This window comes from Nuphar pumila, chromosome 14, assembly GCF_984573655.1.
Source record: "Nuphar pumila chromosome 14, dmNupPumi1.hap1.1, whole genome shotgun sequence".
In the NCBI taxonomy this organism is placed as follows: domain Eukaryota; kingdom Viridiplantae; phylum Streptophyta; class Magnoliopsida; order Nymphaeales; family Nymphaeaceae; genus Nuphar; species Nuphar pumila.
In genome coordinates, this window is record NC_143262.1 from 11,324,482 (window position 1) to 11,336,568 (window position 12,087).

At 38.0% G+C, this 12,087-nt stretch overlaps 1 protein-coding gene across 1 annotated transcript in view; it reads left to right on the forward strand.

The window, feature by feature from the left end:
- The first annotated feature begins 508 nt into the window (after positions 1 to 508).
- Positions 509 to 12,087, forward strand: part of LOC149816375 (polyadenylate-binding protein 2-like) — a 35,737-nt gene continuing 24,158 nt past the window's right edge. Inside the window, exons 1-3 of the mRNA XM_089986799.1 lie at positions 509 to 747; positions 875 to 977; positions 7,775 to 7,845. Of these exons, the coding sequence (XP_089842925.1) occupies positions 631 to 747; positions 875 to 977; positions 7,775 to 7,845 (291 nt within the window). The 5' untranslated portion in view covers positions 509 to 630. The remainder of the gene's footprint in view (positions 748 to 874; positions 978 to 7,774; positions 7,846 to 12,087) is intronic.

The window sequence follows — 12,087 nt, forward strand, 5'->3', positions numbered from 1 at the left end:
CTTTTAGCGTGAAGCCCACTTCCTCCTCTTTCCAAAGTCAATTCACTTTTGCTTTCTAGCTCACTTTCTCTTAACTTTTTAGTTTTTTCATGTTAAAAAATAATAAATTTTTTTATAACAAGCTTAATGTTGGTTTTATATGATTTTATGTATTCTTGTCATTTTTTTAATTTTGCTTTTGTGTGTGCTTTATATTGCTTTCAATGTGTTCCCTTTTCATTTTTCATGCGCTTCAATAATTGCTTAGCTACGGCATCCTGCTTCCGGCTTCATACTACTTTTTTAGCTTCCGCTTCCCGCTTCCGCTTCCGCTTCCGCTTCCGCTTCCGCTTCACGCAGCGCTTGTTGTATCTATTTCGTTTCCTGGTACCTATGGTCCAGATGATATTCATTGGTTCTCATTTTAAGATCTATATCCGAAAACTACTGATCGGATTCGTATCCAGTATCCGAACGTATCCGACCCATTCACACACCTAAAAGGCTAAATCCCACTCCGATTTAGTGAGTGAGGAGACAAAGCCAGAAGCAGAAGAGCGGAAAAAGGAAGCCCCTCCTTTTTGCCGCTCTCGCTCTGCGATAGGGCGAGTAGGAAGAAGAAGAGCCAGAACCAGAGAGAGAGAGAGAGAGATGGAGGAAGACGAGCACGAGGTGTACGGCGGGGACATCCCCGATATGGAGGGAGACATGGAGGTTCACCCGCACGACGTCGAGATGACCAGAGCCGACGACGACGCCGCTGCCAAGGTACCGTCTTTCCTTTCTTCTCGGGCAATTTTTAGGGTCTTTTCATCATTACTTTATTTTGGTTCGGCGAGCTGTTTCTTTCTCTTCTATGATGGGTTGTTTTCGATTGCGGTTTGGGGGAAATAAGGAACTCGATGAGATGAAGAAGAGATTGAAGGAGATGGAGGAGGAAGCGGCGGCTCTTCGGGAGATGCAAGCGAAGGTCGAGAAGGAAATGGGCGCCGTTCAAGGTTCGGGCTCTTCTTCTTCGTTTCTGCCCTAATCTTAGGTTCTTGTTACCTTGCTTACGGGTTTTGGAATTGGATCGTGTAAGGGTTTTGAGTTTTCCATGGATTTTCGTCTTGCTTTAGGTGTCGATGAGCGTTATATTGATTGTCGTTTTTGACGTTTTGTCGTCGCCAGAGTCTTTGTTCGGTGGGTGTATTCATGATTTGTTTGAGATAACATAAAGGAACCTACTGGCTTTTGTACAATGTATTTGATGCAACTCTCGGTGTCAATTCTGCCTTTTTTTTGGAATTTTTTCCTGATTTTCTTCTCTTTTTGTTAGTTCTTATGTGGGGTATAGAGTTAGACTAACCCTTGTCATATTTGGTTGACGTGGTATGTAAAACTAATAACGAATTGATTGCAATTCTTTATCAACTACCAAGATAAGCTTCAAATATACGGTTTTTTTGATATCGTCTGGGTTAGAGAAACAGATGCATAAGTTCAGCGAAGTCTAATATATGATATCCTAATCGTTTTCTGGTGGACCAAATAATACGATGGTTAATATGTCCATCTTTCACAAATCTAGCAAACCGGATTTACTTATAACGATGAATTGTAATAGCAACTGAAAGGAAAACCTAGAACGAGCTGCTGCTTCATCAAAGGGCATATGGCATGTTGATTTATGAGGTCATGCTTTTCATGCCAAAATACACCAAATTGACGGAAGTGATTGTTAGAAAGTGGTGTTTTGGACTATGCTACACGGTCACTGCACTTAGCATGCCCATCTCATGTTTACACGACACCACATGACACTTGGGCACACCAGGACACTTCCTGGACAAAGTCTACATTGTGTCATGAAGTTATCCATTTCCTTTTATGATCTTGATTACTTATTTTTTGTTTAGTTTCATTTTTTCCTTGTAAAATGTGTCATCAATTGCATTATATTTCAATTTCAACTTTGTTATACATGTGTTCATGTGTATGGCCATGTCTCCACATCCTAACTTTTAATAATTGCATGTCGTGCCAAGTGCATCTGGATCATGCATTGTTATCTACATGACATAGGTTTCAGAAGGCTTGTTGCATATAGGGCTGCACATGACCTGGGTTCGAGCCGAGCTTTGGGCTGGCTCCACTCAGCTTGTTAAGAAAAACTGGCTGTTCAAGCTTGGCTTGAGCTTGAGCTTGGGCTTGAACAGCCCTTGTTCATGATTGGCTCGAGTTGAGCTAAACTTGGCTCGGCTCGAGCTGAACACATTTAATCTAAAAGTTTTTGAAAAGTGTGTTAGAAAACTTTTGTAAACCATTGAAGGATGCGAGATTCGAACCAATTCCACCCCCATAAGTGACCGACATCTTACCCATCAAGGTAAGACCTCTTTCTTTGTACATTTGATGGACAAAATATATACACATATAAAATCTAATATTTTTATATGTTTATCTGCGCCGAGCTTAATCGGGCTTATCGAGCTTATCCAAGCTGGATTGCCTGTTTAAGCCCGGCTCATTTATGTGTACCGAGCCTGAGCTCTTGCTCAAGCTCGGCTAATTTATTTTTTTGGACGAGTTTGAGCAGAGCTTAAACGGCCCGAGCCCGAGTTAGCTCGGCTCCTTGTGAAGGCCTAGTTGCATATGCATCAATTACAGAATTTTGAGAAAAAAGGTTTGCTTCATAGAAACACTAATATTAAGTAATGAGAAAAAACCACGTATGCTTGAATGGTACATTGATATTGTATGTGTAGACACTTTTCACGTAGTCAGAACTGCATATTTACGTACATTATAAGGCAAATGAAAAAATTATATATTGTCAGCCATATGTTACATGTGCCATGCGGTGTTCGCAATCCCTAATGTCAATGTATGAAAAATAAAATGGGCAAACATTTACCTGAGTATTATTATCATAGACTTTTTGTGACAAAACATGTTAATGCTTAGGTGACCATTCCAGACATAGAAAGAAAGATGATGCGATGCATATACTGGTGGGTGGAAAAAATTGAGATAATCAGTGGGTTGTGACTTATAGTTGTATGATTTAGTTTCTTCTAAATGTTGAATATATAACACAATTAGTGCAATCAAATTGTACAAGTACATTTATAAGGGTCATGACTCATGATCATGTTGACAATAAATAGTAAATACACCAGGAATTTGGACACAAAAGATGAGATGCCATGGGTGAACCAAAATGAGTAGTATTTTGTAATATGTTATTCTTCTGTCAGTATAGATACAAATTTTTTTATTCAGATTACGGTAATGGATTTATTCTTAGGCTAGTTTTGCCTTTTCAGGGAAGAAAACATTGAACACAAACGTAATTACTGTAGCTCCATAACTTAATAAACATATTGCTGATCACATTCATATTTTTGATTTATCTCCCTTAATTAGGACAAACCTCTCATTTGGTTTCAATTGCAAGATCATGGGCCTTAATAAAGTCTTCACATGTTTTACATGTTTCATTTTTTTTCTTTGATTGAATGCTTTAATCCATTTTCAATCATTTTCTCATGTGAAACGGCTAACTGATCATTAATTCAGTAATTCTTATCGAACAAAATTTAGCTTTTGCATTAATAAGTTTTCCATGTACTCTTATAATTTTCTCTGGGATATGAATTATTTTTCATGCATAACTAGATCATCATATTAATTTCATTCTTTCTTAATTAAAACTGCATGCCTCAAAAATAGATTAATAGAGGGTATCTATTGCATTTTTTCAATATAAAAAACAAAATACTTTCATGGTCTATGTAGATCTAGTAAGGCTAAATGTAACTTCAAACCCAATACAAAGATGTTCACCATGGGATATGCTGCCATGAACTATGAGAAGCCCTTCACAATTGGACATTCTCTTTTCCATGTTTGGAGCGACAATGCCATAATGATGAATGTCAAAAACTCTAATTGATTGCAAAGGTATCCCTCACATTTATAGTGCATTTTGGTATAATGTATCACTGAATATAACTGTAGCAGAAAACAAAGACGTGATTGTTCTAGCTATTACATAAATAGATTTCATATATCATAAGAACTTTCACTATCTTGTGTTGTCATGAAGTATATTTTTTTCCATAATGCTTTCTCAAATGGCTTAAAGTATCATTCTCTTCTAATTTTCCTTAGCAGCTGTTTGGATGACACTTAAAACCAAGGTCAAAACATGGTTTTGGGTGTCAAACCAGTTTTTACCCAAAAACTTGGTTTGGTGGTTGTTTGGAATCTTTGGATGCCATCAAACCAGGTTTTGGGTAAACATGGTGGGTTCAACCTGGTTATTCAAAGTGCTCCTCCCCTCTTTTATCAACCCAGTTCATCAGGAAGGGTGGGGGAGCAACTCCCACCACTCCTTTCTCCTCCACTATCTTGACCCCCATCCTGTATCCTTCCTTGTTTGGGCCATTTCTGTCTGGAAATGTTCGGAATCTTAACATTTTTTTTTTCAAAATTTATGGCAGTTTGATCATTTTCCGGTCAGTGGCTGGCCGAAAAATGTCCGACCGGACTTCTTCCTTTTTTTGTTTTTTAGTATTTGGGAATATCTGTCTATTTTCTGGCTACCCACCAGCTGGAAAATGACCAGGATGGTGTCTCCTAGGCGACACCATCTCGACCATCCTCCCGTTGGTGGGTGTTTGGAAATGGCTGGCATCTTCTTTTAGTTCTTGATTTTTTTTTTTTTTGTATTTTGTGAACTTCCGGCCATTTTTTGGCCACCCCACCAGAATAAGGCATTACCATCTTGACCATTTTCTTTCCGGTGGGTGGCCAGAAAATGGCCACCTTTCTTTTTTTAGTGTTTGGTGACGAAAAACCTGAAAACATTTTTTGCCATCCAAACAGCTTAATTAAGCTGGCTTAAACCAGGTTTTTAGGCAAAATGTGGTTTTTTCAAAACTAGGTTTTGCCCCCGACATCCAAATGGTACTGTAGGCTTTTTGTTTGGATATGCAACTACATCCAACTGCCTATTTTTCCATTTTAAGTATGCCATTAATGAAAAAGGAAAGAATGAAATTATGAAAGAACTTGAATCGCTACACAATAGGTGGAAGTGAGGGGTATGTAGGAAAAATGCTATGTTACATTGGTACATGACCTAGGGACATCACTTACAGGTCACGTACCTGTTTCATGATGGACTAGGTCAGGTCAGACCTGAGTCTGACCCGACTGGGAAACTATATATCACTGTCACCGATAAATTGAAAATATCACGATATTATCAGCTATTTCAAGGTAGTCGATAATATCGGGAATATATCGCGATATTTTCAAAATATCACCAGAAACAAAATATTGCAATATTTTTGGGAAAAAACTCTTTTTTTTTAAAGTTTGCATTTCCTATTTTTTGTTTCTTTTATATTTTAAAACCTTTAAAACATGTTTCTTTATAGTTTTGGAAGAAAAATAATGCAAAACCTATTTTTTTAGTTTTTTGTTGTTGTTTATATTTTTTTTCAATTTTTAAACTCCTGAGATTTTTCCTGAGATATTCCCGACATTTATCAACTTTTGAAAATCTCTCTGATAAATACCCTCGTTGAGAAATTACCTTTAAGGATACAGGTGACTATGCTATATGTATTTATTTTATATAATGTCCACAAGAACCCCACCCTTGACTCCGGTCTTTAAGAGGCAGGTCAGCAGTAGAAGAATTTAAAAGAGAGGGAGGAGGAGGAGGAGGAGGAGGTGGACAAATAGGAGGAGGAGAGAGAGAGAGAGAGAGAGAGAGAGAGAGAGAGAGAGAGAGAGAGAGAGAGAGAGAGAGAGAGAGAGAGAGAGAGAGAGAGAGAGAGTACCTTATTGCCTCCTCCTTCCTCTTCCACTTCTTCATCATCATCATCTTCTTCTTCAAAAGACAGAGGGAGAGAGACGGGTTTTGCCCCCATACTTCCCTTATTGTGTTTTAAAATTTCATCTAAGCCCCTCCCCCTTTCTGTTTTTTTCTTCTTAAATATCCCTCTTTCCATTTCTTAAATACCACCCTTTTTCGTCTATTCTCTATATATGTTTATAGATATGGATTCTGAATCCTCATATGATCCAAAACATACACACACCCGTGTACATACAGACAAAGAATATGTTAACTGGAAATATGTGAACCAGAGTGTGAATCGAGATTTTCATGGATTGTTTTTGCTTTTTTTTTTTTCATAAATTTCAATGTATGGATGTGATCTACATGCTTGGTTTTATAGGGACTGGCTCTTGGATCATCGGATTACGATGCATAAGCAGGTTTTTTTAAACATCCAAAAATCACATTTTTTCATTGAAAAATGTGATCTAACACTTGATTCCTAGCAAATGGACCATGATGAGCACATCTGCAAGGTTAGATTTACAAAAGAAGCATTGGAAATGCCTAGTTTAGTTTGCTATATATATAATCCATGTTTTCCTTAGATCTGACTGTGCAAATGTGTTCTACATGATTAATTTTATAGGAATCAACTCTTGGGTCATCCGATTCCAACATGCAGGTGGATTTTTATAAGGTTTAAAAATCAATGTTCAAAGATTTTCATAAATTTTCAATGCTTAAAAAATCATGTTTTTCATTGGAAAAACGTTGATCCAACTAATCGACCATGCCGAACTCATCCGCAGGGTCAGATTTGTGAAAAAGAACTCGAAAACATCTGTTCACTCACGGTAGGCTGGCGTATATATAGCCATACCCCTGTACCCACACAATCCCTTTGTTGTGCCATCTGCACCCATACCCATACCTATGTGACATAGAAAAAATGAGTGGGGTGGGAGGTGGCTTATATAGATATTTAGGCCCTGTCAGTGCTTATCACCATGCACTAAAATGGGTTAGCAAATAGTAGGAGTGACCACTCGATTTCAAATTTGAATGTGCACCCGGGTTTCCTTGAAGGGGTATGGTAAGTCACCTTACGAGCTATGCTTGCTGGTATTGCTCTTTTCCACTTTATTTCTTCTTTTTTGCTATTAATTATTTGCTTAAAATTGACATATGAGCTTATACCTTACGTAGTTTTTTTTAGATTTTAGTTGGTTTTACTGTTGCTTTTATTTACTTGATACTCGGTGACGACTTTGCATGCTTGATGCTTATAGTCCACAGAACAAGATTTGTGCTATGCTCCAGATATAATCCTGTGGGGTTTGGGAAATGGATCTTGAGTCCAAAACAGGTACTGTGTCCAGTCGTGGTTTAGGTTTTTATGTAGCAGGGATAACAGATGCATTGGTGGATGTAGGGAGCATCCAGCCTGTCAGAAGTGTACATCAAATATGAAATTTATCCTGACATTGAGGTCCAGATATACAATATAAGAGATGACCTAGATTAGTCAAATTCCAGCTTGTCGCAAATGGCGGGGCCTATTTTGTGGGCGCAGGACCAACAGATCTGGATCTGAATCAATTGATAAGAGAGATTATAATTGGATCTGAGCCTGATCTTGGTTATATGTATGCTTAGGTTTGATATTGGTCTGGGTCTTGTGAGGCTTGTGGTGGACGGTGGACCTGTGATAGCTCATCAAACCCATAGAAATTCCTCACTGCTGCCAGCTGAACCCAACAGCTACTTGGTTGGGCTTTGCCAATGATCCATTTTACATGTATTTTCTCAAGGCTCCCATTATAAAAAACTTTTAACAAGGTTTAAGCCCAGCCTGATTGATACCCACACTGCACATTCATTTGCATTCTGTTGTTAATCAGTTGCTTGGAATTACTCTGACATACTTTTGTTTTGGGTGTGTTTTGTATTCAGATCCAGCTAGTGCTGCCGCAACACAAGCAAGCAAGGAGGAAGCTGATAGTCGGTCAGTGTTTGTTGGCAATGTAAGGTTTCTCCTTGCCTTCTTGCTGGATGTGACATTAATTATTTATATGCAACCATGGTTTGGCCATTTTGTTCTTTCACAATAGAAGTATATGTCCAAAATTTGAACTGATGCTACTTGATTAAACTATACTATCCATTTTTACTTTCAGGTGTTTGATATATTTTTACTATCCATTTTTACTTTTATAGACAATATTCTTGCCCTAATTAAGGACATGCTTATTTTGGAGCAGTTGTAACTGCTCTGGCACTTTTTTGTTGAGATTTGAGAATTTTCTTATGATTTTGCATACTTTTATGTGTTTAATCAACTTATCTGGCTTGTTATGCATACAACCTTTGCATTTTTTTCTTACAGCAGAGAAAAATTCAAATTTGACTGTGGGTTGTTGATAGTTTATAACAAGCAGGATGACCTTTGAGCCTATGCTTTAGAGGCAACTAATGAATGAAAATGGCTTTACACATATAAATTAATAGTCTCATGTACAGTTTATTTTTGTAAGATTTGCTGCATTTTCATTGTGCATTAGTTCAATGCTACTCTTCTTTTGGATGAACCTATAATATTTACTACCAATTCTATATAATAAATTTAGTACACCAACTCGACTTGTCTCAATAATCATGCACTTTGCTTTTGGTGCTCCTTTGGGTCATGCATACATGGTCTTGATCTACATCTAGTAGGCATTCTAGGTTGCAGCCTTGTTATCATTTAGGACATATGCCTTTTCATTTACCTTGTTCTCTGTCAATTAAAATATCCATCCTGTGGATATTTTCTGATTAAAAACTGAGCTTGCTGAAATATGGTGCTAGCTTAGATCATGGATGAAAGATATCCATTGAGTTCAGTTTTCTTCCCAGACTGGTAGAGCCCTAGCCTGAGGGCATTTACTTTATCTTAAACCATGCTGTTGGTTAGCAGTTTCGTGTTGGAGAATATCTCATTCGGATACATGGACATGTCGAGCTAATCCATGTTGGTATCCTGATGCAGTTGCTGAGTTTTTTTTTTTATGACGAGGAACCCTCGTCGAAGCGAGAAAATCCCGGGTGGGGCTCCACAACCACCCTGCCTTATGTGGCCCACCTCTGAAAGCTACGGATACACCTGTGCGCCGGCGGGGTTTGATCCGGCGTCTTCATCTCAACACCCTCACAACCATCCCGCTGGCCACACGGGCGACCCCCGCGGTGGTAGTTGCTGAGTTATGTTACATGGATACTCCAATTTACTCCTGTATTGTCCTTTTATATGCTTTTCTTGAGAGGAAATGTTACGAACCTCACCTAGGGTCGGCTTCAAGAGAGGATGGCATGAAGCCATGTGAATGAGTGAGACCCATATATGTAAATAAAAGAGGTCTAAAGTGGGTCTTTGGGTCCATATTGGGTTGGGATATGGATGGTAGTACCTTTTGGGTCCATTGACTAGTTTCCCTTGTAAGGCTTTATAAGCCAAGAGTCTCTTGTAATTCACTTATCCATCTAATAAGAATTCTCACTTCTTGGACCCTTATTTGGGAATTGGCCCTAGTGATAGTGATTTGGAGGCCCTCTCCCTCCTTGAATTGGTTGAAGATCGATATGTTGCGGGAGTTACTGAGTTGTATCAGGAAAATACACAAGAATAGTGTTGTGTGTCTTTTTAGGCATGTCCGTGCAACCCAGTTACTGAGTTGCTGTATGCTATACTGTCAGATGTATATGAGGCTATGTGGTCAAGTGTTTGTTTTCATTATGATCTTGACAAAAGAGTTTTCCTATGCATTATACAGAGAAGGAAAAAGAAGCCAGAAAACATTCTGGGAGTCATATTGATTCAATAGGCCTTTAGATCCCGGAATCAATTGAAGATAATTGGGAAACTATTTTATTTAATACTACAACGAGATCTAAGCCATGTAAGCGCAAGACAGTAATATGGGACAAGAATAAATCATTCTTGGTTTATAAAAGCTCATACTTTTCTAGAAAGAGGCATGTGAAAAGAATGATGTCCCAGAAGTTATGGTGGATATCAAGTTTGTGTCCTGGGTTTTGGAAGCGACAGAAAAAGCACTGATAAGATTTTTAATGATGATTGGCCACATCAACTTTACTATAATGTTAGTTGTTTAGATCTATGAAAATAGTGAAAAAGATTAATAAGACTATGGCCTATATGCCTCAATATGTGTGTTTGGACCACCTAATTATGAATTGCTGAATGGTCATTTTATTGTTATTGGCTATCCTAGATATAGGGATCTGGTTAGCTGACACAACTGACAACAAAATGCTTCTTAGTGATGTGTTTGATTGTACATACAGGACTGTGTACACGGAAAAAAGTGTTCCTACATGTATAACAGTCCTGTTTGGGCACTGTTGGCTGGGTGCAGAGATGTCCTGAACAAGACAGAAAAAAGTGTTCCAGTGTCCAGGATTTGTGTCGGCCAATCAAAGATGTGTTTGTTCCATATGTCCCATGTTTAATTCGTTCAGCGCAGACAAGTTGGACACAAACATAAAATGGGTTGGATAGCTTGGTTTTGGTTCTTACAGCCCAAACCGCACAACCTGAATAGCATTTGGATGAGTTTGTATTGGGTTTTAGCATCAGATATGGGTATTGTATTGGATCCAAATATTGAAATACATTTAGGCTGTGTTTGGGAGCTATGCCTTGGAGCTGGGTTATGGAATCCGTGATGCACAATTGCGTTTGTTAACTGTCTTACCAAAACAATGGCAATGGGGAGGGTGTTAGCACCACCCTTCCCAATGCAGAAATATGACACCTACCTCCTGAGGTGGGTTTTATGGAATCCACCAATGATCCTTGGTGCCTGTCCCAATGTCTCACTAAACCAACAACCACCCAATGCATGGACAAATATGCTTGAAATATGCTTGACAAATATACATGGATGGAGGCATATTCATGGATGAATACATGCATGGACAAATACATACAAATGCATGCATTAAGAATACATGCAAAAACATGCATGAACACATATGCATGACATGTATGAACAAATATGTGCAAATACATGCATGGACACATACACATGGACAAATACATGCATGGACAAATAGAAGCGACACATGCACGGACAAATACATGCAAATACATGCATGACCACATATGCATGGATAAATACATGCATTTAAACATATACATGGACAAATACATGCATGGACACATATGCATGAACAAATACATGCAAATGCACATTTGCATGGACTAATACATGCAAATACATGCATGAATATACATGGATACATATGCACGAACAAAGTATGCAAAATACATGCAAAAACTTTTGAGTTTTGACTGCTTTGACTCCAAAAAGTTACACTTGTTTGGGGTCAAAACCAGTTCCTTGAAAAGCTAAAACTACATGAAAACCAAAAAGATCCCCCAAACAACTTGTGGTATTGGCAATTCTAAAACTATGTTTTGGCAACACATGGAAACCATGTTTCCATCCCAGTGCAAGGCTCCCAAACATAGCCTTAAAAATTATATAATTGTTAAAAAAAACTGTAAAACTTACCCTTTCTATACCCACATGCAAAAGTTGTATCCATGAGCATTCAAATACATAAAACACATAATTCATATCTCGCTCATCATACATTCAAACACATAATTCAGTCCTGCTCATCAAACATTCAAACACAATTCATATCCTGCCATAAATAATCATTCAAACACAATTCATATCCTGGTCATAAACATTTAAACACATAATTCATGTCCTGCCCATGAACTTTCAAACACACAATTCATATCTTTTTGTGATTTTGTCCAAATGATTGTTTCCTCGAAACGCCAATGTTTATGTCTAAAATAGTTGGATCCATTTCCAGTATATTTTGGCGTAGAAAACTATGTTTTCGAGCTTCACATTTAAAAGAATTAGAGTAGAGATCATAAGCTTTCCAACGGGCCAAAAATCATGTCAAATGGACACATGGATCAAAAAGTTATAGCCCTAATGAGTTTTGTTGACAAATGGGTTTGATTTGGATTCATATCCGACCTAAGTGATCTTTTGACCTAATCCAGATCCAATTGTTGTTTGGATCTTTAGGCTTGATCTAGACCAATTGTTGTTTGAATCTTTGGACTTGATTCAAATCCAATTGTAGCTTGAATCTTTGCACCTGATTTCTAGATCCAATTGTCATTCGAGTCTTTGGAATTGATCCAGATCCAATTGTCATTAAGATCTTTGGAC